A 25,704-nucleotide genomic window follows, 5' to 3' on the forward strand; every position below is an offset into this window, starting at 1 on the left:
CATATCATTGGTTGAAATTTACTCACATGGCCACATCTAGCTGCAAAGGAAGTAGAAATGTGAACTTTTAGCTGAGCACCTTGCCACATCAAATAAAATCTTGTTGTGTTGTTAAGGAATAAAAATTATTTTGTAGCAACTGTCTACCGAAAACTATCACTAAAGCATTACCAACACCTATGTGCCAATATAATTATCTTAATGAATGACTTTTGAATAATTCTTTTTCTGGAATTCATTATATTACTGTTCCCATTATTAACATAAAATGTAAGACTTAACTCCTTCATTGGCACATCCCTAAATAAAGGTCACCATACTGACCTAGCCTATTCTGAAAACACATAACAGATACATTGAAGCTTTATGATAAAGCTGTTGTGGAGCAGCACTTAGTGAAAGGGTTAATCTGTTCTGGATCCCAAACATGAGGCTATGATTTTCAGGCAGCTCCAAAGAGTAGTTTAGGCTGGAAGTGAAGGGGCTTTAATTATCCTGTAATCTCACTGAGCATCCATGCCCTCTCGCCCTGCCTGCCAATTTGCTATGAATGCCTTTCTTGAATTTATTTTAAAAAATCCAGCAGAACAGAATAAAACAAACAAACCCTGGCATGCAAGCTCAGCTTACAGTTCCCCTTGCACCATCTTCCCACCAGATTGCAGATTCTAGCCCTCAATTTATTTAATATGGAAAGTCTGGAGTTGCCTGTGTTGTGATTGCAGAAATACATAAAGGATATAGAAGGTGGTCCCCCTTTGTGGATCAGTATGAGAGAATATCTCCTGTATCAGTATGAGAGAATATCTCCTGTATCAGTATGAGAGAATATCTCCTGTACATGCTATTTAAACGTTAGGGGAGGTTTTTAGGTGTTAATTCGCATCACTAGCAAAGACAGAGAAACAGAGAAAAAGAAAGAGAGCAATATGTTCAAAGTGATTTGCAAATATTCCTATTAGGCATTTAAACCATCCTACCCCACATGACATGTTAGAGATAATGAGAAAGAGATTCAAGATGCTGTTGCTAAGGCACTTCTCCAGCCCAGCGTGGAAATCTCACTATAAATAATACATCAAAAAGCTGGTTGCTTTGTGCTTTCCTGCACTTTGATTCCAATATGCATCCTTATCATTATCAACAGCTCTTTAGAACTAAAGTGTTCCCTGTTTCTTTCATTGGAAAGTATGTATCATTTATTAACATTACTTCAGTCTAGATTTTACTTGGGAAAATAATAAAGAAATATCATTTGCTTGAACTATTCCTTAACCCAGACTCTTTGTTCTGTTTTCTCAAGCACAACTGAGTCCAATAGGAATGAAAGAATTTTCTCTTATATATTCCATTTTGTGAAAAGTTGTTTTAGTAAATCTTGTCAGGTGCTTATTGTGAATTGTTGAGGGCTATAATTACATGCATTAATAAAAGTTAATATCAGTCAGGGTATGTTACTTAATTCTTGATCCCCATTTTTTTTATAATCCAAAGGATTATTTTTCTTATTTAATGCTTTATAAATCTAAGGATGTGTTACATAAAACACAGCAGTTCACAGGGCCCAGTGATATTGTGGGTTTATGAACCTATATAAGAAATCAACTTTGGATGGTTGCTTTTGAGGTTGGAAATTCAATCCAACTCCATTTGCACTGCTTTAAGTGACTTATTATTTTGAAACATACTGTATTATAAAGAATTGTGTTAGATTTAATTCTAACAAAATATGAAGCCCAACATACATTGAGCATATCATATATGTTAGAGCTTCATAAAGTCATATCTCACTTGATTTTCATGACAAACATGAGACTTGGGTATATAACAAGAGAGAAAATGGAAACTGGTTAAATAATGTTCTTCATGGTCATACAACTTCTATGTGTTTTTAAAAAATTTACAGCAGGGTTTCTTCTCTAGGAAAATCTAATGCAAAAAGTGCAGCTCTTTATAATTACCTCATCAAGTAAAGAAGAAATGAATCTACAAAAAGATTTCAATTCAGAGAAGAAACAAGATGGATGTATGAATTTCTTTTATAGTTTCATGTGTACATGCACTATACACAAACATGTATACTGCTTACATTAATGTGACACACATCATAGTCTCTTCTACTGTAAAAATACTTTATGGAGGGTGTGACTTTAAAATGTCATTCTTTGGCATTTGACCACACAGAAGATCTGAGTCAGAAGTCCTAAACTGCATTTCAAAGGTCAAATCTGACTTGCAGTTACAGTCCTCTTGTTTTGTTTTCCTACATAATTGAAATAGATTTTACATAAAATCCCAGTTCCAACATCACTTGCAAATTATAAGATTGGTCATCTTGCACTTGAATTCCCACAGAGCATCAGCCAGCTAGAGTTGAGCAGTAGTGGCTCTTTTTTTTTCTTTCTTTGAGACAGGGTCTATTGCCCAGGCTGGAGTGCAGTGGGGCGATCATGGCTCATTGCAGCCTCTATCTCCTGAGCTCAAGTGATCCCATCTCAGCCTCCTGAAAGCTGGGACTAGAGAGGCAAGCCACCCCACCTGGCCTAGTAGTAGCTCCTTTTAGAGAGATCCTGTGTTCCCTCTCATTGCCACAGTCTCCATTTATTATGCAATCATTTATGTTATTTAACTGCCACTATAAGCATTTGTGTTTTGTGACCACCATTATAGGTTCTAAACATTAGCTCTAACAAATTATAAAAAGTAGGAATTCTATGCCTGTTTCCCACACCCAAGATTCATCTCCCCTCCTGTGATAATTGCCTTTCATGGGCAGTGTGTATTGGGTAAACCAGCCAGCTTGGCCAAGGATGATTTGACATAAGCCACACAGCATCATTCACACGCTTTCTCTTAGGAACTTTAAACTCGGATTTAGAAGAGCTATTTAATCTCTGCATGCAGCTACAACTCTGTCAATTTGGAAAGTGTAGGGTAGCTGTATTCAGCCATTTTGACTGCACAAATACAGACAGCCTATTTGGAAAAAAAGAAGAGAAAAGCAGAAGTGATAACCACGTTGTCAAGATCCATAAGATTCTCCAGTAGCCTCATAATAAACCCTCTTATCTGCATACATTGTCTAAAAATGGTTTGCTTCTTACAGACATTTGTCTTAGCCTTGAAACCTACTGATTTCCCCATCCTATGGTTCAATTTCCAAACCTTTTAAGTTAAAAAACAAAACCTGGTATTTTGTTCAGCCCATCACACAGCATTACATTGGTACTTAAATAGTATTATGTATTATTTGAAAACTGTAAACTACCATGCAAATCTAAAGTATTATTCTCATGACAGGTCTGGCAAATGTTCACTAAAGTATTATTCTCATGACAGGTCTGGCAAATGTTCACTAAATGGAGACACAATAGATGAAGAAAAGGGGGAAAATATTTGTGGCTATAGCAGAGCAAGGCACCAAGACCCTTGCAGCTTTTAAGTCAAACTACTGTACTGGCAGTAAATTAGCACTTTCTGGTGGCTGTTAGGGTGGTCCCAACCTAAATGGACATCCCTCTTTTTCAAGACTGAGCATAACAGTGGTCTTTCCCAAGCACGAATATGGAAGAATTATATCTTGGTCATCAGTACTTCTGAGCAAGGCCAACCTTCTTAAGCAACTTCCCTGAGGCACCAGGATATGAATCAGTCAAAATACTGCAAGTGAACAATGCAATTTTCTCTCTGCTCAGCAATGTAGTAAAAAACTGGCAAATCAGGGTGAACCATTTTGTCAGGAAGAATTTGGTTAGAATGAAACTCCTCCCTACATTTCTTAAATCGATACAAGTCATAAAACTCAGATTAAATTTAGTTTATTCCTGAATATGAGGATATGTCTGAAAAACAGAGCTCAGATAACAGGGAATAGAACATAACCTTGTTTCCTGTGATCCTTGTAAAGAAAAACAATTGCAGGCCTGTTAATCATTCATTAAAAAGACATTGTATAGTATTTGAACACTGATTAATTTGCACTTATATTATTGAACTGAATAAATTATTTGTTCACTGGCAGATTATAATTTTGTGAGTCACTTCAAGGCCCCCAAAATAAGAACTAGCTTCCCACCTAGTAGCAGAAGAGAAGCAGTACCAAAAAAACAAAAACCCTAAAAAACTAGCAATACCAAAAAAAACCACAAAAAACCCTCAAAAACTAACATTACCTTTCAGAGGGAAACGTTTTTAAAAGCAGGATTGGAAAAGATTTTTAAGTAATATCTGCTGTTACCTTACAAATCTGTCCAAGTGAATTTTGAATAATTATTGGATTAAATAATAAACTGCCAACCTAAAGCAAAGCAGTATTTAAAATGGTATAATCGGGCCGGGCGCGGTGGCTCAAGCCTGTAATCCCAGCACTTTGGGAGGCCGAGGCGGGTGGATCACGAGGTCAAGAGATCGAGACCATCCTGGTCAACATGGTGAAACCCCGTCTCTACTAATACAAAAAAAAATTAGCTGGGCACGGTGGCGCGTGCCTGTAATCCCAGCTACTCAGGAGGCTGAGGCAGGAGAATTGCCTGAACCCAGGAGGCGGAGGTTGCGGTGAGCCGAGATCGCGCCATTGCACTCCAGCCTGGGTATCAAGAGCGAAACTCCGTCTCAAAAAAAAAAAAAAAAAAAAAAAAAAATGGTATAATCGACCACAGAGGAATACTCAAATCAGCTAATCTCTCTTTTAGTGGCTGTCTCTTTTTAGAATGAAGAGATAGATACGCTAGGTCTCTAAATGTGTCCAGCTGAAAAGAAAAGTCAACAGTCTGAGATTAACTTAATTTAAAATCGTGGGAAATTTTGATGAGAGACAGTTTATAGTATATTAATTCTTTTAAAACAATGGAGCAAGGAGAAGACTTTACACTAAATGGTATCGATTACAGAAAGAGTAAACCAAGAAAGATAATGTGCACATCTTTTTTAAGCTGAAAAATGCCTGTTTGATAAAATGATCATTTCCGTTTTTGAGCATCCCTTTGCTGAGGTAGCGAATGGCGCGTCGGCGGGGTCGCCAGAGGGCAGACGTCAGAGCACTGAGATCTCTCGGTTCTGCGGCATTTTCCCCCAGGAGAAGCCGGAGAGGAGGCGGCAGCAAGAGCGGAGGCAAGACCCTAGGCAGAGAACCAGGGTCGCGAGGCCGGGGGTTGGACAGGGGCAGATCGGCGGGGGCGCTCCGGCACGCAGTCGGCCTCTCGGGGCGGGGCGGCCGCAGGTCGCGGGCGGATGACGCGCCGGGGCGGGCGGAGGAGCAGCCACTTCCTGGAGCCGCCGGCCGGGGCCGCTCGCTGCACTCAGCGCCGGAGCCGGGAGCCAGCGGCCGCCGCCATGTCCCACCAGACCGGCATCCAAGGTAACGGCGCCCGGCGCAACCCGCAGGGAAGGGGCTCCCCAGAGGCTCGGGAGAGCCGGGAGGGCTGCAGGGCGGACAGCGCTGGAGTCGGACCCGGAGCTCCGGGAGTCTGCCTCGCGGGGCGAGCCGGGCCTCAGTGCTTCTCCGTGCTCCTGCTTCCCTGGCGCTCCCGGCCTGCGTCCTCTTCTCAGCCCGGGCCCTGCTGCTGCCACGTTGCAGCTGGACCCGAAATTCGGAGGAGCGAAGGAAGTTGGATTTCGAGGTGGCCTGGTTGAAGGGGGCGTGCCCTCCACCGTCCCCGACATTAGTTCAACTTTCCCCCTTTAGGTGAGGTAGGGAAGAGCTGGGACGGTGAAGGCGACTGGGGCTCCCCTACGCTGTCGACAGCCAGGCGAGTTTTCCTTTTCATGGTCCAAAAGAGAATGTTACGGGACTTTGATTACAGAAAGAAACATGCTAGAATCTTTCTCACATCAGTAGGAGTGCTTTCCAAAACTCTCCCGCATTTTCTCCCCAAATAGGAAAGTGAATTATGTTCTGAGAAATCCCGGGTGTGGCATGTGTTTTGATCTTTAGGTACTCCCCAAGGGAAACTGAAATCCTGATCTGTATGGTTGCACGTAATCATCGTGTGCAGACAGTTGAACGTGCAGTTATAGCTGACCTCCATTATTTCCTGGTTTGAAATTGGGCACTCTAGAAGTGCTAACCTCATCAAAAGTCAAATAATATATCCCCGGGTTACTAGCGATCACTTAACGAGTTATAGTGTAAACTCAAGCTCCTCCTCTGTCAATTGCGAGTTCTCCCAGATGAACGCTTAATTGCATGTTTTAATCTTAAAGATTTTTTGATACCACCCCACACATCCCCCTGCACGCATGTACTCACAAAAGCAAAGTAGTCTCAAATATGAAAGCATTGTTTTATTTATCCGTATTAATTTCGATATATAAGTATGTAGTTACTGACTTTCATGCTTGAGACTTATAGCAAGCACTACCTACTTAAATAGTGGTTTCTTGCTGTTAATAGACAACACAGGAATGAAATTAGAACGAAACTGAAGCTTTACTGGACACAAGGGTTAGTTATTAAATATATATCTATTCAATGAGTTTAATCTAGCTTTTGAGAAATCCAAGTTAGAAAAATATAACCTGAAGTAAGTAAGATTGAATGCATTTCATTGGCTTTTCTTTAGTCAAGTTAGGATATTTGATATATACTGTTGTTTTTAACGGGAAAATAAAGTGAATTGATGAAGAAGGTGGCTATCATAAGCTTGAAACTGAATTAGAGAATGAAAGCAGGTTCTCAATATTTTTCCAAAGAGCAATAAAAGTTTTTCAAAATTGTAACTTGCTCATTATTGGGTTTGAGTAACTTCAGTATATTCATCCCAGTGTTATTTCTGCTACAAAATTATGTAGCTAAAACAGATTCAAATTATTAGCATACTTTTAAAATGTTTATGTTTCTTAATTGTATACAGTATTCATTATTTTATGCCATTAGTTTTATAATACAGATAAGGATGCTACATGCTCCAGATTTTTTCTTTGTATTCTAAATAATTTTTTCCCACATAGATAGCAAAGAAAAGTATTCATATGTAAGTATAAAAAGTTTACTTTCTTTATCTTTTTTCACAGCAAGTGAAGATGTTAAAGAGATCTTTGCCAGAGCCAGAAATGGAAAGTACAGACTTCTGAAAATATCTATTGAAAATGGTTAGTTAAATATTTTAAAATATTTTTTGTTCCTGAATTAGTAGCTGTTGTATTTTTAAACTTACTGTGTGTTGTCAGTGATTTGAACTATTAATTAATGTGAAACAAGTTCAAATCTTACCTTACGGTAACTTGGATTTCTCATGTATTGTGCAGGTCCCTATGGGCCCCTGATTTCATTCTCAATTCTGTGACTATCAGGGAGATAGAAAGATGTTTTTTGATGTGACTTCTTCCTCTTTTACTTTTTGTGTCTCAGTTTCTGCACCACAGTCCATTTCTAATGTCAGTGCTTCCATCTCTGGAATGGAAATCAGTAAACAGGTGATTATCAAAAACAATAGTTACTTGTGAATTATTCAATAAAGTTTGTTTTGAAATAGAAACAAAGGATTTCAAACTCCCATTTTCTCCATTTGATTGCAACCTTTGCTACAGAAATCTTTCTTGCAACCTTTCTTGTTTTGGGAAAGTTCTGAGAATATAACAAACTACAAATTGATTCTTTAAATATAATTCTTTAAGCAGGGAATCTGGTTGAGTGGTAGAATTTTTTAATTCAGGCAGATCGGAATTTGAACAATTTCTGTTATAGCTACTCAATCCCAAAGAATATGTTAAAATATTCCAGTGGCCTAACTTCTTAAGTATCTGGAACTATTTTGCTTTGGAAAAGTAATTTGTTCTTTCACAAACTGGAATTAAATCTGGTTTTCTGTTTTTTGCTTATATATTAAAACCAGAATAGTTTATAAAATATGCATTTGTTTACAAATAACATTCAATAGGAATATAGTATATTGTAAAGCAGCATATTTTTAAAATACTGGGCCAAAACTTTAAATGCCATCACTTCCTAAGTGACTAGTTAAGGAATTAAAATGGAAAAGTTAATCTAGCATCTCTACAGAAGGAAAATGCCACTATTTCCTAAATTATTATTTTCTAGTTTTACTTTTTGTTTTATGAAAATTTTTAAATAAGGAAAATTCCAAAGACTAAAATCATATCATAAATACCTATATCTCCCCTTTATTAATAACTGATAACATTTTACCATATTTACTTCAAGCATTTTAGAAAATTCAGTGTTTTTCTGGTATAAGAGCATCCCCTTTAAACAATTTTACTTCTGATCTCCTTCCCCTGTGGCAGCTACAATTAGGAGTTTTGATATTTGTGCAGTCTCTTTTTATATGTATCCCTAAATAATCGTATACTGCTCTTTGAGTTCACATAAACTACATGATACCATCTTATTCTATATCTTTCCTTTTTCTGAAAATGTTACATTTGCAATTAGTTTTGATAGCTCAATAATTCATTTTAAATCTGAACAGAATGTTATATGACTATGCCACATACTGTTTTTACAGTCTCTTGTTGATGAACATTGAGGCTATTTCCAGTCTTCACTGTTACTGTATAGTACTGCAGTGAACACCTTTGTACTTATGTATAAGAGATTCTGTATGCAAAGTAGATTCACAATTTTACTTGATTCTGTCAAATAGCATTTCAAAGTTGCTATACCATCTAGGCAAATGTTTAAATCTGGAGCATTATGGCCAAATAAATAGGAGTTAAACCTGGTTTTAATATTTCTTACTGTATAATTTAGTGTTAATTTCAGAAATTATACTTTTGAATGGTAGTTTAAATATATTTTGTGGATAACTTAAGCACAGACATTTTGGAAAATAGAAATGTAACCACCCATTATTTGATCATTCAATTCAACTATTATGATCAATTTTATGTTTCTTAGGCCGTGTATGTTTAAAAATTTTAACCATGTTCCTAAAATGTTATCTGTTTTTATAATGCTTTATATCATAATTATTTTCTGTGTTGCTACATTTTTGCTTTTTGACTTTTTGATGTGAATAATAGTAACTGGGAAATGACTATCATTTTATTTTTCTAGTCTTCATCACACTACTACTTGGTTTTTCAAACCATTTACCTGTCTTTCTAAAAATAATTTTTCATAGAGCAACTTGTGATTGGATCATATAGTCAGCCTTCAGATTCCTGGGATAAGGATTATGATTCCTTTGTTTTACCCCTGTTGGAAGACAAACAACCGTGCTATATATTATTCAGGTTAGATTCTCAGAATGCCCAGGGCTATGAATGGATATTCATTGCATGGTCTCCAGATCATTCTCATGTAAGTAACTTTTTTGTAGTTTGTTTGACATTAAATGCTTGAAAGATGTTTTTGAAATTTCTAGGCCAAATAAACGCTAAAAAGCAACAATCATTTCCCATAGAAGGGAATGATCATAAGGAAAATCCTTGGATTGATAATGTGGAATCAGGAATAATGTGCTCAGATTCAGGAGTTTTGCCCTTGAAATCAAAATAATTACTACTCATTTAAAATTTAAAAATTTGTGGCAGTGGCAATTTTTAAAAATTATTATTAAGGCAAGTCTCACTCCTGACTCACTGCAGCCTCTGCCTCCCAGGCACAAGTTATTCTTCTGCCTCAGCATCCTGAGTAGCTGGGATTACTGGCATGTGCCACCACACCCAGCTAATTTTATATTTTTAGTAGAAACAGGGTTTCACTCTGTTGCCCAGGCTGGTCTTGAACTCGTGGCCTTAAGTGATCCACCCACCTCGGCCTCCCAAAGTGCTGGGATTACAGGTATCAGCCACAGTGTCCAGCCTACTTTGTGGCAGTTTTAAAAATGACTCCATGCAAACTGCTTGACCCTGAGAGTAATAATTGTAGTAACTCCGAGAACTAGTTGAATATAATATTACATTTTTTTAGTATTATCACATATTTATTAGTCACTACCATTCAAGTGATGGGCCTACATACAAAAACAAGTATTTTAGGAAAGTTGGTGGTAGATTGACTAAATAGAAAAATGGAAAAAATTAATATATGAACACAGCCCAATATTTAAAAAATTAATTTGAATTTTTCTTATTAAAAAATAATGGTTTTTAAAGTTATCTACATATTGTTCTCAAAAGATCATCCTATTCCTCTTTAACTCCACATGTTCTGTCTGAGAGAAATACTGGATTTAACCATGCGGGATTATGAAATTATTTGTTAATTGGTAGTAATCTTTCGTAGCTTTCCATAGTTTCCAGTAGACACTTTAATAATAGTATACATTACATTTTTTTCCATCCTATGTCCCTCCCTCCTAGGATGGAATATGCCATCTGTAAGCCATGAATTTTCTTAACAACTTAATTTGTTAATACCTGATACAGCTTTGAGAAGAATGTCACTATCAAAATTACTTCATTTCAGTGCTTCTCACATTTTAATTTTTTATTCTTGAACTCATGAGTTTGAAAAATGAAGAATTTTTTAAAATTTATTTTTCTTAACTTTAAAAAAAAAATGTGGCTGGGCGCAGTGGCTCATACCTGTAATCCTAGCACTTTGGGAGGCCAAGGTGGGTGAATCACCGGAGGTTAGGAGTTCGAGACCAGCCTGGCCAACATGGTGAAACCTGTCTCTACTAAAAATACAAAAAATTAGCCAGGCATGCTGATGCATACCTGTAATCCTAGCTACTCTGTAGGCTGAGGCAGCAGAATCGCTTGTACGACTCTCCTGCCTCAGGCAGAGGTTGCAGTGAGTCGCAGCCTGGGCAACAAGAGCGAAACTGCGTCTCAAAAAACAAAGTGACATTGTAAATTAAAGGCTGTCTTAATAGCCGTTGATAGTTTAGATGCCCATGTTATGATGGTTATTTCTACACATGTACTTTAGCATATTATAGTCAGTGGACTTATGCTTAGTTTTATTTTTAATATGCTTCAGGATTTTAATATATTCAGAATGTGCTTTCTTTTGTAATCGTATGTTTTTGTCTATAAACTTCTAAGTAAACTTTCACAACTGAATAGGTTCGTCAAAAAATGTTGTATGCAGCAACAAGAGCAACTCTGAAAAAGGAATTTGGAGGTGGCCACATTAAAGATGAAGTATTTGGAACAGTAAAGGTATTATATTTTTATGTGGACTCTATATGTTGCAATTAAAATGGTTAAAGACAAGAACTCCTAGGTAATAGGTAATTGATATGAATTCAGATGGATATTCTGAAAACATGAGAATAAGAAATATTTCATATGATATAAAAGTTAGCTGTAATGAATATGTAACTGAGTTTATTCATTTGCATCTATTTGACATTGACAATAAGTGGTATTGAAACATACTGATTCTTTTAAAGTATTTATATGGTAAATATATGTATTTTTAAGTATATATACAAATTGAAATATATTTTTGAAGTTTTTTTGTTTGTTTAGAGAGAGCTTTTCTGATTCAGAAAGTCATATAATCTAGTGGATAGAGCACAAGACTATATGGGAGTATATTGCTTGTTCATCATTAATTGTGAAGTGGGCCGGTTTCTCGGTTTCATGAGTCTCAGTCTTCTAAATCACAAAATTTTGATGCTAGGTAGATCTCTTTGTAGTATTTCTTTCCTTTGATATGAAAATTTTAATATATGAATAATTATAAAGAAATTATATAAATCATTATAACATAGTATTCAGAATCTGAATATGTTGATTATTAGATCATTATGTTGATTATTAGATAATCATAGGGCAGTTTTTTTTTTTTAGATAATCATAGGGCAGTTGATTATTAGATAATCACAGGGCAGTTTTCCCCAGAAGTTAGTTACAGTTGTCCTATAGACTTAAAGGATGACCAGGTTAAGTATTTCACTTTACCAGTACCAAACTCATACAAAAGATTTAGTAATTATAAAACTTCAGGAAGTGACCAGTAGGTACTCCCCTTAAAAAGTTTTGAAACTTAAAATTAAGGATTAAAGAAAAGTAAAAAGATACTGAAATTCATAATGCTATTTACTTTTATTTAAAATCTTTTCTGTTAATGATTTTGTTTTTCCTCAAGTAACTTCACTCTAGTTTTACTTCTAGAGAATTATTGATTATAGTCCATTCTGTACTTTTAGGAAGACGTATCATTGCATGGATATAAAAAATATTTGCTGTCACAATCTTCCCCTGCCCCACTGACTGCAGCTGAGGAAGAATTACGACAGATTAAAATCAGTGAGGTAAGTTACAGCTTCAAAACCTTTGCAAGATTTTAAGTGTTTAAAAATAACATATTTTTAATTAATAGATGTGGAGGTAACTAGAGATTAAAGAAGTTAGGTAGCTAGGTTTATTCTGTTTAGTTTAGAGATAAGGCTATGTGCTTAATGTGTTTTCAGAAAAGAAAAGTTAAACATGAATATTAAACTGTATATGCATTTTATAAATAGCTTTTCCTGTAATCTCCTGTTGGAATAGTAAATCTTCCTGTTGAAGTACAACCGTTGTTAACTTTGTACTTTGAATATTATATAGAGAAAAAGCGTGTGTTGCCCATTTAGTGCAAAGAATATATCTAATAAGGTTGCGTGAAGCAGGTTATCGTTTTGTTGGCTTTCTAGAGATTTCTAAGTTAATTTCTACAAATTAACTTCTATGAACACTACTTGAATAGAGATATATATGGAAGATTATTTGAGTACTTGCTGAGCATATTAGTCAATAAATTTCAGCCATATTATTTTGTAGTTTATCATTATTTTTAATGTGTTTTCTGCAGCTATTCTAATATACTGGAATAACTACTGTATTTCTATTAGGACTTTAAATAAGTGGCCAAAACCACTATTCATTAGCCTGAGTCAGAGACTAATAGGAATCAGTCTGGAGAATGGTTGAATATTATTTAATATTAAACTGGTAGCAAGGATCTGTCATATTTTAATTTATATTATTTGAGTAGGGCTTTTTATGTGATTTTTTTTTTTTTTTTACAAGTTTGATAGTTTGTTTTATTTCTTGCAATCAGAACCCAGAGGATCATATTGGGGTATGCATTCGCATATGTTTTATGATGTTTTCATTAACCAATATCATTTATGCTGTAGAATCTCCATTCATTTTTTTCTAAAAGTAAAATTTCTATTGGACTTTCTGTTGCAACACGGCAAATGAGACCCTATGCTAGCTATCATTTATCAAGTGCAAAAATCTTAAACATGTGCATTGAATGCTTTCTTGAAATATCTTTCTCTTCTTTCAATACATGCACACTATGTTCTTAGTAAAGAAATCTCTTAAGTCTGGAACTTCTGCAGTAGTATAACTTGTTGAGCTGTGTTGTGTCTTTGTACACTGTTTGTATTCCTTTCAATTCAGTGCATGGTGTTTGTGTTGCATTTCCTGTCCAACAGAACAAAGTAAAGTTCTATACATATTGTATGTAGATTGTTGTTTATAAATTGTCAAGTAAAATTTTATAATTAATGGTGTAATCTGATGACACTCTAAAGAGCTTGTGTAGCTCATTGAAATTGTGCCAAACCGAACATAAAAACAAACAAAATGCCCCAAACCCCACTAACACTGTACACTCATTCAAATGTTCACTTCCAACATTGTCATAAAGATGTGTCATGCACTCTGCATGTTGACAAAATGCTAGTAGGACCATGAACAAATGTGAAAAATAATTTTAATTATAGGTTGGGCTAGGGTTGAATGATATTATTTTATAGAGGTTGGGTTTTCTTATTTTTGTCATATGATACTGCTAACTGCTAAACTTTACCAGTAAATTAAATCTGTCATACTTAGGTACAGACTGACGTGGGTGTGGACACGAAGCATCAAACACTACAAGGAGTAGCATTTCCTATTTCTCGAGAAGCCTTTCAGGCTTTGGAAAAATTGAATAACAGACAGCTCAACTATGTGCAGTTGGTAAGAGATGTATAATGAGTATTAAATGGCTGCTCTTTTTGGTAGTTTATGGCTTATATAGGGTTTATTTCTAATAGATTTTAAGTTTTAAATGTGCTTTCTGATTTTTAAAATTCATTTTATAAGTATTCATTGTAAAAAATTCAAACAGTCTAGAACTAAGTTCCTCTTATTTCTTTCTTTTTTTTTTAATATGTTTTAACTTAATTTCCTTATATCTGGTTTTAATGAATGTATTTTATTGTTTCTTATTTGCAGGAAATAGACATAAAAAATGAAATTATAATTTTGGCCAACACAACAAATACAGAACTAAAAGATTTGCCAAAGAGGATTCCCAAGGATTCAGCTCGTTACCATTTCTTTCTATATAAACATTCCCATGAAGGAGACTATTTAGAATCCATAGGTATATGATACATTGTTTTTAACATGTTACTTTGAGTTTGTTTATTGGTATATCAGCCCTATATTTGTATATATTTCTTGCCCAGAGGGCTTAGCTATAGTTTTATGAAGTTTTTATGTACTTGCTTTAACTGATATGCTGCTAATTATATTTGTTATTATTTGAACTTACAGTTTTTATTTATTCAATGCCCGGATACACATGCAGTATAAGAGAACGGATGCTGTATTCTAGCTGCAAGAGCCCTCTGCTGGAAATTGTAGAAAGACAACTACAAATGGATGTAATTAGAAAGGTAGCCCACCTATTTTGAAATCTTCAGTTTTTGCTAGATTTTTCATTTCTATGTAGTTTATGATGCATTGTGATTTATAAATGAAAATACTTATTTTGCTTGTTATCATCCTAAATCCTTAGGATCTCCTCTAAGTGCCTGGGGATTACCTATAATGATCCGTATCTCTCTATGTATCTGGACTCTCTAGTAAGCCACATGTGGCTATTTAAGTTTAAATAAGATTTAAAGTTATGTTTCTTAACTCCACTAACCTCATGTCAAATGCTTATTAGCTAAATGTGGCTATGGCTACTGTACTGGATAGTGCAGAATTTATAGGACATTTCCATCAGTGCAGAAAGTCCTATTGGACAGTGCTGCCGGAGCTACAGATTTGCAATTATTTCTGGACTCCATATTAATAAGGAATTACAATGTCCCTTATGACTGCAAATTATGGGATGGTTGGGAATCTTTCCAGTTTGGGGGAAGGGAAGAATAAACATAAACTTTTGAATTTTGGGAACTAAGCTACTAATTTTCTTAATACAGATAAGGCATGGGGAAAGATGTATTCTTGAGCCCTTAAACTCATAAAAATACAGGTCCTTAAAAACTACCAGTGTTTTTAGATTCTGAACCCTTCATGCTTTTTAAATTCCTAAGAATCAGTCACTTTAGCATGAGTAGCACCTTCTATAGCAGGGATCAGCTGACTTTTTCTCCTGAGGACCAAATAGTAAGTAAAGGCTTTGCCAGGCCATATAATCTCTGTCACATATTCTTATTGTTGTTAACAACCCTTAAAAAATGTAAAACATTCTTACCTTGGGCAGGATTTGGCCTTCGGCCCATGGTTTGTTTCTCTCTCTTCCAGAAGGATTTCAAGTGACCCAAGTGATAAAAGGGCCATGAGTAAATGTTTCTTGAATAAATCGTGTATCAGAGCAACTTGAGAATATAATGGTGGCTTCTATTTTTAAACACTATATTTAAATTGCAGCAGTAAGAAAGAAGGAAGTGAATGTAGCTGATGATATATTCAAGGAACTCATTTAGCCCCTTCTCCCAAAAGAAGAAAGTGAAACTGTTAACATATGACCCTTGATTCTGCCTTACTGGAATGAGTATTACGTGTTTATTTGTGAGCATTCATATATATGAAAACCAGCTTGTTGCTTGTATTAGGTTTTGAATGTTGTGCTTCTAATTTTATCTTTTACAGATCGAGATAGACAATGGGGATGAGTTGACTGCAGACTTCCTTTATGAAGAAGTACATCCCAAGCAGCATGCACACAAGCAAAGTTTTGCAAAACCAAAAGGTCCTGCAGGAAAAAGAGGAATTCGGAGACTAATTAGGGGCCCAGCAGAAACTGAAGCTACTACTGATTAAAGTCATCACATTAAACATTGCAATACTAGTTTTTTAAAAGTCCAGCTTTTAGTACAGGAGAACTGAAATCATTCCATGTTGATATATAGTAGGGAAAAATTGTACTTTTTGGAAAATAGCACTTTTCACTTCTGTGTGTTTTTAAAATTAATGTTATAGAAGACTCATGATTTCTATTTTTGAGTTAAAGCTAGAAAAGGGGTTCAACATAATGTTTAATTTTGTCACACTGTTTTCATAGTGTTGATTCCACACTTTCACATACTTCTTAAAATTTTATACAGTTAGGCCAGTTCTAGACAGTCTGATGTCTTGAAGGATAAACTTACTACTTTCTTGTGGGACAGAAAGACCTTAAAATACTCATATTACTTTAGCGTGTCTCGGAAAAGGCCAGAAGTTGTTTACTCTGAGTAGCTGTGCTAACTCTTGTCAGACTGTAGGATCATGTCTGCAACTTTTAGAAATAGTGCTTTATATTGCAGCAGCCTTTTATATTTGACTTTTTTTTAATAGCATTAACATTGCAGATCAGCTCACTCTGAAACTTTAAGGGTACCAGATATTTTCTATACTACAGGATTTCTGATGACACTGAAGGACTTTAAACAGCCTTAGTAAATTATCTTTCTGATGCTCTGTGTGGCCAAACATTTATGTTCAGATTGAAATTTAAATTAATATCGTTCAAAAGGAAAAAAATGAGTTTTAAAAATCAGGATTTACTTTTTTCTCCAAAACCACACGTTTATAGGCAAATTGTGTTCTTTATTACTTCTGAGCAAATACTCAGATTTAAAATTATTTTAAGTCCTAGTACTTAACAGGCTAACACAGATAAACACCTTAATAATCTCCTTTCAATTAATACTGTATTTCAAAACATGTTTAACTGTTTTCTAATGCTTTGCATTTTCAGTTAAAACCTAGAGAGATTTTGAGCCTCGTATTGCTCTGATACTTGAAATAGAGGGAGCAAGAACACTTCATGGTTAATCTGTTAAACCTGCTGCAAGAGCCATAACTTTGAGGCATTTTATAAATGAACTGTGGGGATCCAGATTTGTAATTTCTTGATCTAAACTTTATGCTGCGTAAATCGAATATCAGAAATGCACATTTCATAGTGTGAAGCACTCATTTCTAAACCTTATTATCTAAGGTAATATATGCACCTTTCAGAAATTTGTGTTCAAGTAAGTAAAGCATATTAGAATAATTATGGGTTGACAGATTTTTAAAATAGAATTTAGAGTATTTGTGTGGGGTTTTGTTTGTTTACAAATAATCAGACTATAATATTTAAACATGCAAAGTAACTGACAATAATGTTGCACTTGTTTACTAAAGATATAAGTTGTTCCGTGGGTGCACATGTAGACTGACACACAGACACCCAAATTATTGCATTAAGAATCCTGGAGCTGTGTTGCAGACCATAGCTAAAGCTGTTATTTTCAGTCAGGAAGACTACCTGTCATGAAGGTATAAAATAATATAGAAATGAATGTTTTTTCTGTACCATCTATGTGCAATTATACTCTAAATTCTACACTACATTAAAGTAAATGGACATTCCAGAGTATAGATGTGATTATAGTCTTAAACTAATTATTATTAAACCAATGATTGCTGAAAATCAGTGATGCATTTGTTATAGAGTATAACTCATCGTTTACAGTATGTTTTAGGTGGCATTATCATAACTAGATGGTGAATAACATATTCCCAATAAATTTATATAGCAGTGAAGAATTACATGCCTTCTGGTGGACATTTTATAAGTACATTTTATATCACAATAAAATTTTTTTCTCTTTAAGTTGTGTATGTTCTGTTGGTTTTTCTATTATAATTTTTTTAAATGTTTATATAATTTTGCATAATTCAGTACCTGATGATTGATAGGTTAGAAGTCCCATTCATTCATTTGTTAATTAGTCTGCCTAAGTCCAAAAAGGATTTTAAGTAGCTTCAAACCTAGGCAAGAATAGTCATGACTATAGGGTGCTTAATTTAAAATTTTGCCCCTGTTGTAGCAATAATAAAAATGCCATGAGTTAGTTAATTCATTTTCTGTGATAGAAGCACCCCAGCACCAATTTACTTGACACTAAGCTCTTCAGAGACTTGCTATTGTATTCATTCATTTGAAAAATGTTGAATGCACTCCTACTGTGTGCAATTTGCTATCAAATCCTTTTGGTTAGAGATGCAACAAAATGGATGTCTTTTGTAGCAGTTTTACAAAAGATGCAGAAATAGCTTTAGAAAGGCTCACTGTTAAAACTTTTAAACATTAGCTAAGACATTTCTACTTAGAACTAAACTAATGTGCCTGAGGTATGCACTTTAGTTTGATGCATATCCTTTCACATTTTCTTTGCATATACAACCATATATTGTAATGATGGAATGTTCTTTTTTAAAATAAAATACTAATTCTGGGCTTCATACAAGATTTTGACCCAGTAGGTGGGTTCAGGAATCAAATAGTTCCATAAATGATTCATGGTTAGCCATGACTGGGAACAGTTTACCTTAAATTATATAAATTGCAGCTCTTCCCCACCCCAATTCAGCCAACAAACAAGTTTTGCCGTGTACTAGTTATGACAGTGGCAATATCTTGTAGAAGAAAGTTTGGATCTTACTGTTGCCCAGTAGCTCTCTACCTTCCTTATCAGTCTGCTTCAGTTCACTTGCAGCTCTCTGTTCCTCTGGTAGACGAAGCACAGCCCCAAGAGCACATCACTCTAACCCCATATCTACCTGCCTTCCTCGCAGGTCTCTGCTCAAGTGTCACTGTCATCTCCTTAGAGAGGTCTCCCCTAATTTCCCTATTTTGATGGTATGCCTTGTTTCTCTCACCTTAATCCTGCTTTATTCCTCCTCATGGCACTTAGGTATTCTATATCTGTGCATATATTGTCTCCTCCACTAAAATACAAGTTCAATGGGGGCAAGAAACTTAGCTTCATTCACTGCTAAATCCTTACACCTAGAAGTTTCTATGACATAGTGGGCATTTTTCAATTTGTTGAATGAATAAATGAATTTACCTTTCCTTGAAGAGCAGATGTGAAAGGAGCACATGCCAGCAGTGGTGGGTCACCAGAGGATCTACCCTCCATCACTCTATTTCTGGCCACAGCAAAACTCATTAGCACTGGCAAAATCTGCCCTGCAATGGCCATGGGTTCCACCACACAAAGTGCCGCTATAGATCCATTCCTGAGCATCAGATGCCTTCTAGTAGGGATCCTCATTCAGCTGATTCTATGCTCCAAAAAGACTTGAGACCAGCCTTTACTCAACTGTCAGTGTTGCTCCACTACCACCCTCATTTGCTAGGATTCAGCCAGGTTGTAGTTTCTTAGTGAACTCTGGATGGTTAATGGGGAAGAGGCAAACCATGAACGGGGGTGAGATTGTATTTCTTGGTTTTCTAATACCAAGCTGTATTAATAAGACAAGCTGCTTGGGCCATTTCCTTGTGTGTGTGTATTCGTGACTGCCATTTACTGCCTACATGACTAAATCAGTCATGATTTAGTCATACTGATGCATAACAAACTACCCCCCAATGTGAATTTCATGGTAGCTTATGCCTGTAATCTCATACTTTGTGAAGCTGAGACAGGAAGATTCCTTGAATCCAGGAGTTCAAAGCCAGCCTCAACAACATAGTGAGATCCTGTCTCTACAAGAATTAAAAAAAAAAAAAAAATAGCTGGGCATGGTGGCACACACCTGTACTCCCAGCTACTCAAGGGGCTGAGGCAGGAGAATCACTTGAGCCTGGGAGGTCAAGGCTACAGTAAGCTGGAATCACACTGCTGTACTCCAGCATGAGTGACAAAATAAGACTCTACCATAAAAAAAAAAAAGTAGTGGTTTAAAACTATCCTTCCTCACAAATCTATAGTTGGTTGATCTCTCATGTCTCATGTATGTCTGTGATCTTAATCAGCAGGCGGCTGATTAAGGATGACCTCATCTAAGATGCCTTGTCTCTGTTTTGCATGGTCTGTCAGCAGCAGCATGTTCGCCTTGGCTTGTTCTTATGTCGGTGGCAGGGTTCCAAATGAGAGAAGTAGTGCACAAGGGCTTTTAAGGGCTGGGCTTGGAAATGACCATCACTTTTGCTGTAAGCAAGTTACAAGGCCAGCCCAAATTTAATGGTTGAGGAAATAGATTTTATCTCTTGATGGGAAAAATTACAAAGCCATATTGCAAAAGGCATCAAATATATGGAAGAGTGGAGAACTGCAGTCCAAATACAATAAATCTTTGGGGTGTCTCAAAATTTCCTCAAGAAGTAAAAGAATAGAACCTACATTGTGGATTTATCAAATCAGATCATGCTTATAAAACACTTAGCACAATGTTTGGCACAATAGCTCTCAACACATGACAGAGAAAATGATTATGATTAATATGATGTACAGGCATAGTGTTAATGGTAAAGATTGCAACTGATGCCAGATGCTGATTTCTGCATGCAACTTATTAGCTACATAATCTTGGGTGATTTCCTCATCTGTAAAATGTGAATATTATTACCTAATTCATGATTGTTAAAAGGGTTAAACAAATTATGCACTTTGAACAGTACTAATAAATGTTTAATAAAAACAGTACAATATGTAACTTAAAAATTAAAAATTTATATGTTGTTAGCCCCTTTTGCATCACTATAAAGGAATACCTGATGCTAGGTAATTTATAAAGAAAAAAGGTTTGTTTTGACTTACGGTTCTGCAGGCTGTACTAGCATGGCATCAATATCTGCCTGGCTTCTGATGAAGGCTCTGGGAAGCTTACAATCATGACAGAAGGCAAAGGGGGAGCATATCATATGGCAGCAGCAGTATCAAAAGAAAGAAAGGGGAGGTCCAGACTCTTTTCAGCCACCAGATTTTACATGAACTGAGAACTCACTCATCACCAATGGCTCTAAGGCATTCATGAGGGATCTGCCCCCATAACCCAAACATTTCCCATCAGGCCCCACCTCCAACACTGGGGATCACATTTAAACATGAGATTTGAGGGAGACAAATAGCCAAACAATATCATTCTACCCCCAGCCCCCCAAATCTCATGTCTTTCACACATTGCACAATATAATCATCCCTTCCCAATAGTCCCTCAAAGTCTTAACTCATTCTAGCATCACTCAAAAATCCAAAGTCTCATTTGAGACTTAAGGTAAGTTCCTTCTACCTATGAGCCTTTGAAATAAAATATAAGTTATTTACTTCCAAGATATAGTTGGTGGTGCAATTATTGAGTAAAACATTCTTGTCCCAAAAGGGAGAAATTGGCTAAAGAAAGGGATAACAGGTTCCACCCAAGTCTGAAACCCAGCAGGGAAGACATTCAACTTTAAAGCCCCAACATACTCCTTGATTCCATGTCCCACATTGTGGGCACACTGGTGCAAGGGATGGGCCCTCAAGGCCTGGGGCAGCTCCATCCCTGTGGCTTTGCAGGGTGCGTGGCTTCCCTCATGGTTGAAGCTGAGTGCCTGTAGCTTTTCCAGGCTCAGTGTGCAAGTTGCTGGTGGCTTTACCATTCTCAGGTCTGAAGGGTAGCAGCACCCTTCCCACAGCTCCACTAGGCAGTGCCCTGCTGGGGACTCTGTGTTGGGGCTCCAACCCCACATTTCAGTATGTGCACTATAAGTCCCCCACTGTATATGCTCTGTATAATTTCCACATACCCCTCAAATGTGCACAGAACCTGTAAATATGGGAAATCGTCACGGGAAAAACATCATGGGAGAGTATCTGTATTTGTTTTCTATTACTGCATAATAAATTACCACAAGTTTAAAGACTTAATGCAACTTATTTATTTGAGACAGAGTCTTGCTGTGTCACCCAGGCTGAAATGCAGTGGCACAATCTCAGCTCACTGCAACCTCCGCCTCTCTGGTTCCAGCAATTCTCCTGCCTCAGCCACCCAAGTAGCTGGGTGCACCACCACACCCAACTCATTTTTTTATTTTTAGTAGAGACAGGGTTTCACCATGTTGGCCAGGCTGGTCTTGAACTCCTGACATCAAGTGACCTAGCTGCCTCAGCCTCCCAAAGTGCTGGGATTTACAGATGTGAGCCACCACATCCGGCCAATGTGACCCATTATCTCACAGTTTTATATATTAGAAGTCCAGCACAGCATAGACAGGTTCTCATAATATCTGAAATCAGACAAAGCTGAAATCTAGGCATCAGCCTAGGCTGTGGTATCATCTGAGGTTCAGACAACTCTTCTAAGTTCACTCAAAGATTGTTGGAAGAACTCAATTCTTTGTGATTGCAAGTGAGGTCCCATTTTTTTTTTTTTCCTGCTTGCTCACAACTGGAAGGTAGCTCTCATCTCCTAGAGGCTACCTTTAGGTTTTAGCCAATGCACCCCTCTCACAACATGGTACTTACTTCTTCAAGGTGTACAAGGAGAATCCTCCTTGCAAGGGTTCACCTGATTAGGTCAGGCCCTTTCAATAGTCTCAAAGGGAGTTGTTTAGGAATTCTAACTGCATCTGCAAAATTTCTTCAACTTTGTCATGTAACATAATCTAATAATGGATATATCATTATGGCAGTAACATCAAGGGATATTTGACTTGTGGCAAATGATTGCTGTAAACACAATCTATAAAAATATGAGTAATAGGATTTTATAACTGGCTCTATAAACTTTAAATTTTATATCATTTTACAATTTACAAAGTACTTGTATATATTTCGCATCATTTGATTTTCATGACTACCTGTCAGAGAAGCACAGCAGATATTAGCCCAATGTTATTAGTGGCTCATAGCAGCTAAGTGTGTGTCCAAAGCTTTACAGCAAATTAGTAGTGGAGTTAATTGGGCTTCAAATAAGAGTGTTTCCACCCTACATACAGCCAAGGCTCTTTTTGCTAGCCCTGTAATTTTCAAACTGAGTTTGGTGATGCTTGAAGGAGATGTTGCAGGTATTACTCTAAGAACTGAGGGTGATACTAATGAGTAGGGATAAGTGTTGATATGATGGCTCTATTTTTGTATGTTGGATGTTCAACCTATGCTTTAATAACTACTGTCTCTTGCACTAGGCTGCCTTGTTAAAGATAAAGAAGAATATTTAGGAAAAAAATTAGTTGAAAAAATGGTTGAGACAGGTGTATATAAAAAGTCAAGAGTGTAGTCCCATGAAGTTTTAAGAAGCTGTCATCTTTTGCAGTAGCTGTTGAACCTTTAAAAAAAAAAAGATAGAAAAAAACAAAAGAACCATATTACACAGCTACTTTGAAATGTGCACTTAAGAAAATATGATGAACCCCACCCCTTTCACTTTTTAAATAAATATAAAAAATTCATACCTTCTTAATGTCCGGTCTCTTATTTTTCTTTTCATGAAGACATTGACTAGCAACAGAGTACATAGCTTCAACTGAAGTGGTATCAGCATCATTCATCTTTTTATCAATATAATCTTCAATTGTCTTTTCTTCATCTTCAATTTCTTCTTTAATATCTAGCTTTAAAATGAGTGTTAAAACTTTAAGAGCTTCAAATCAAAGTGAAAGAAATTAGAATATACAGTTTAATTATTTAAATTAATCTACTTTGTAATAACATGCACTCTCATTTTACTATCTTAAAACTTTATTAAGAATTGAAGACCCAGTCTGGGCAACATGACAAAACCCTGTTTCTACTAAAAATACAAAAAATTAGCCAGGCACAGTGGTGTGCCTGTAATCTCAGCTACGCAGGAGGCTGAGGCAGGAGAATCGCTTGAACCTGGGAGGTGGAGGTTGCAGTGAGCCAAGATTGTGCCAGTGCACTCCAGCCTGGGTGATAGAGTGAGACTCTGTTTCAATTAAAAAAAAAAAAAGAACTGAAGACATATAGGATAAATCCTACATAAATAAATACAACTGTCTACCACAAACTAACATTTTGGTTAATGACAGACCACATATATAGATGGTGGTCCCGTAAGATTAAAATACCATATTTTTACTGTATCTCTTTTATGTTTACATATACAAATATTTACCATTGTGTTACAATTGCTTACAGAATTCAGGACAGTATTATGCTTTACAGCATATGTTTGTAGCCTAAGAGCAATATCATATAGCCCAGGTGTGTAGTAGGTCATATCAGCTAGGTTGGTGTAAGCACACTATATGAGGTTCACACAATGAAACTGCCTAACAACACATTTCTCAGAATGTATTCCTGTCATTAGGCAACACTTGACTGTGTGTGTGTGTGTGTGTGTGTGTCTAAATATATAAATATATGTATTTATATATATTAGTTCATAACATGAACATAAATATAAAAATATGTATAAATATATAATATATAAAAATATAAATTATATATATTAGTTCATAACATAAATATAAAAACTGAAAAGCAAATGGGTGCAAGTATCTCCCATTTGCCTTTCAATTTTTATATTTACGTTATGAACTAATTGCTTATATGTTCCCATTAGCAGCAGCATTTACTAGGTGGGCAGCACAGGGTGGTCTGCTTCTTGATTTGCTTCAAATGGTGCAATTTCAACTTCTAGACCCAGACTCCTCCTCCCTGTACCCAACAAACTTCTCTATGGGTATTCAGATTTCTGAATCAAAGAGAAAAAGGGAGAGGAAAAATGGGGAGCAGAATATGATAAAAAAGAATTAATAGAGAGAGAAGTGTAGGAATAAGGTGGTAGAGTTGAGTGAGTCATGGCCCCCCAAAACATGTCTATGTCATAATTCCTGGAACCTGTGAATATGATCTTATCAGGAAAAGAAGGGCCTTTTCAGATGTAATTAAGTATCCTGAGATGAGATCATTCCAGATTATGGATAATCCTGGAGGTAAGCCCTATATCCAATGAGCAAGAAAAGATTCTCTCTGGAGCCTTCAGAGAAAGCATGATCTTGCCAATACCCTGATTTCAGACTCTGGCCTCCAGATCTATGAGCATATAAATTTCTGTTATTTTAAGTCACACAGTTTTTGGTCTATTTTTATAGAAGTCCTAGGAAACTAATACAGGTAAAAAAAAAAACAAAACTATTCATGAGAGGTAGGATGTAAACTCTCCAAAAACACTTTCAAAAGACAAACTCTGAAAATGTTTGGCAATGGCAGAATCTAGTGACATAAGGGTTCTTCAAAGGATCACTTTCTTTTAACTGTGCTTGTATGAAAATCTTATTACTTTAGAGTCACATCACAGTCAAACCTTAAGAATAGGTGAAAGAGTATAACCTTCTCCAAATATTTATGATTTTCACTATTATATGTTGAAATGCAAAACTTGTGACTGAGATAGAGTCTATGTTTTTCTGCATTTCATTCTTACTCAACCCAAAGTTTTGAGGCTTTTATATATTTTCAAGGAAAAAGTCTTAGGCAAAAATGATGGAAAATTGAGGCAAAGTATATGCTGCAAGTTAGAATCAATCTGGGTTCAGTCTTGAGCCCTTCATAACCAAAAAGCAGGTCACAGAAACTCCAACTTGAAGGCAGTTGGTCAGAAGTTCTGGGCACCTAAACTTGCAACTGGATTCTGGTGGATGGCAGTCCTGGGGACTGATCCCTTAACCTGTGGGATCTGACTCTGATGCTATCTCCAGGAACATAGTGTTATAATTAAATTGGAGGACATCCAGCTGACTTCCACTGCAAAGTAGATTGCCTGCTTGTTGGTGGGGAGAAACCCTACCCATTCACATTT

The 25,704-nt window shown here is 36.2% G+C and overlaps 2 protein-coding genes across 9 annotated transcripts in view; one reads left to right on the forward strand and one right to left on the reverse strand.

Annotated features, from left to right (window-relative positions):
• The first annotated feature begins 5,293 nt into the window (after positions 1–5,293).
• Positions 5,294–17,779, forward strand: TWF1 (twinfilin actin binding protein 1). Of its 2 annotated transcripts, XM_012459071.2 has the most exons (10): positions 5,298–5,356; positions 7,012–7,089; positions 9,084–9,262; positions 10,978–11,073; positions 12,069–12,173; positions 12,962–12,982; positions 13,750–13,875; positions 14,134–14,284; positions 14,458–14,579; positions 15,787–17,779. In XM_012459071.2, exons 1-10 carry the CDS (start codon positions 5,332–5,334, stop codon positions 15,955–15,957), a joined length of 1,074 nt encoding a protein of 357 aa, XP_012314494.2. In that variant the 5' UTR covers positions 5,298–5,331; the 3' UTR covers positions 15,958–17,779. The 2 variants fall into 2 exon arrangements, with proteins under 2 accessions (XP_012314495.2, XP_012314494.2); XM_012459072.2 differs by lacking the exon at positions 12,962–12,982 and having other exon boundaries at positions 5,294–5,356.
• Positions 6,263–25,704, reverse strand: part of IRAK4 (interleukin 1 receptor associated kinase 4) — a 44,843-nt gene continuing 25,401 nt past the window's right edge. For 5 of the 7 annotated variants that reach the window (XM_012459066.2, XM_012459068.2, XM_012459067.3 and 2 more), the window contains 2 exons: positions 23,333–23,491; positions 6,263–23,205 (listed from right to left, as the gene is read on the reverse strand). In XM_012459066.2, coding sequence (XP_012314489.1) covers positions 23,170–23,205; positions 23,333–23,491 — 195 coding nt within the window. In that variant the 3' untranslated portion in view covers positions 6,263–23,169. Of the gene's footprint in view, positions 23,206–23,332; positions 23,492–25,704 lie in introns of those variants that run through there. The other 2 variants (XR_010339950.1, XM_064369818.1) reach the window with 2 other exon arrangements.

Source organism: Aotus nancymaae, unplaced genomic scaffold (assembly GCF_030222135.1).
Source record: "Aotus nancymaae isolate 86718 unplaced genomic scaffold, 86718_ANA_hifiasm-v0.15.2.pri h1tg000092l, whole genome shotgun sequence".
NCBI lineage: Eukaryota > Metazoa > Chordata > Mammalia > Primates > Aotidae > Aotus > Aotus nancymaae.

Coding starts and splice junctions, on each gene's coding strand:
- TWF1 (XM_012459071.2), top strand. CDS start 5,332: ATGTCCCACCAGACCGGCATCCAAG. Junction 12,174..12,961: donor GACAGATTAAAATCAGTGAG/GTAAGTTACAGC, acceptor TCTTGCAATCAG/AACCCAGAGGATCATATTGG. Junction 13,876..14,133: donor AGCTCAACTATGTGCAGTTG/GTAAGAGATGTA, acceptor TCTTATTTGCAG/GAAATAGACATAAAAAATGA.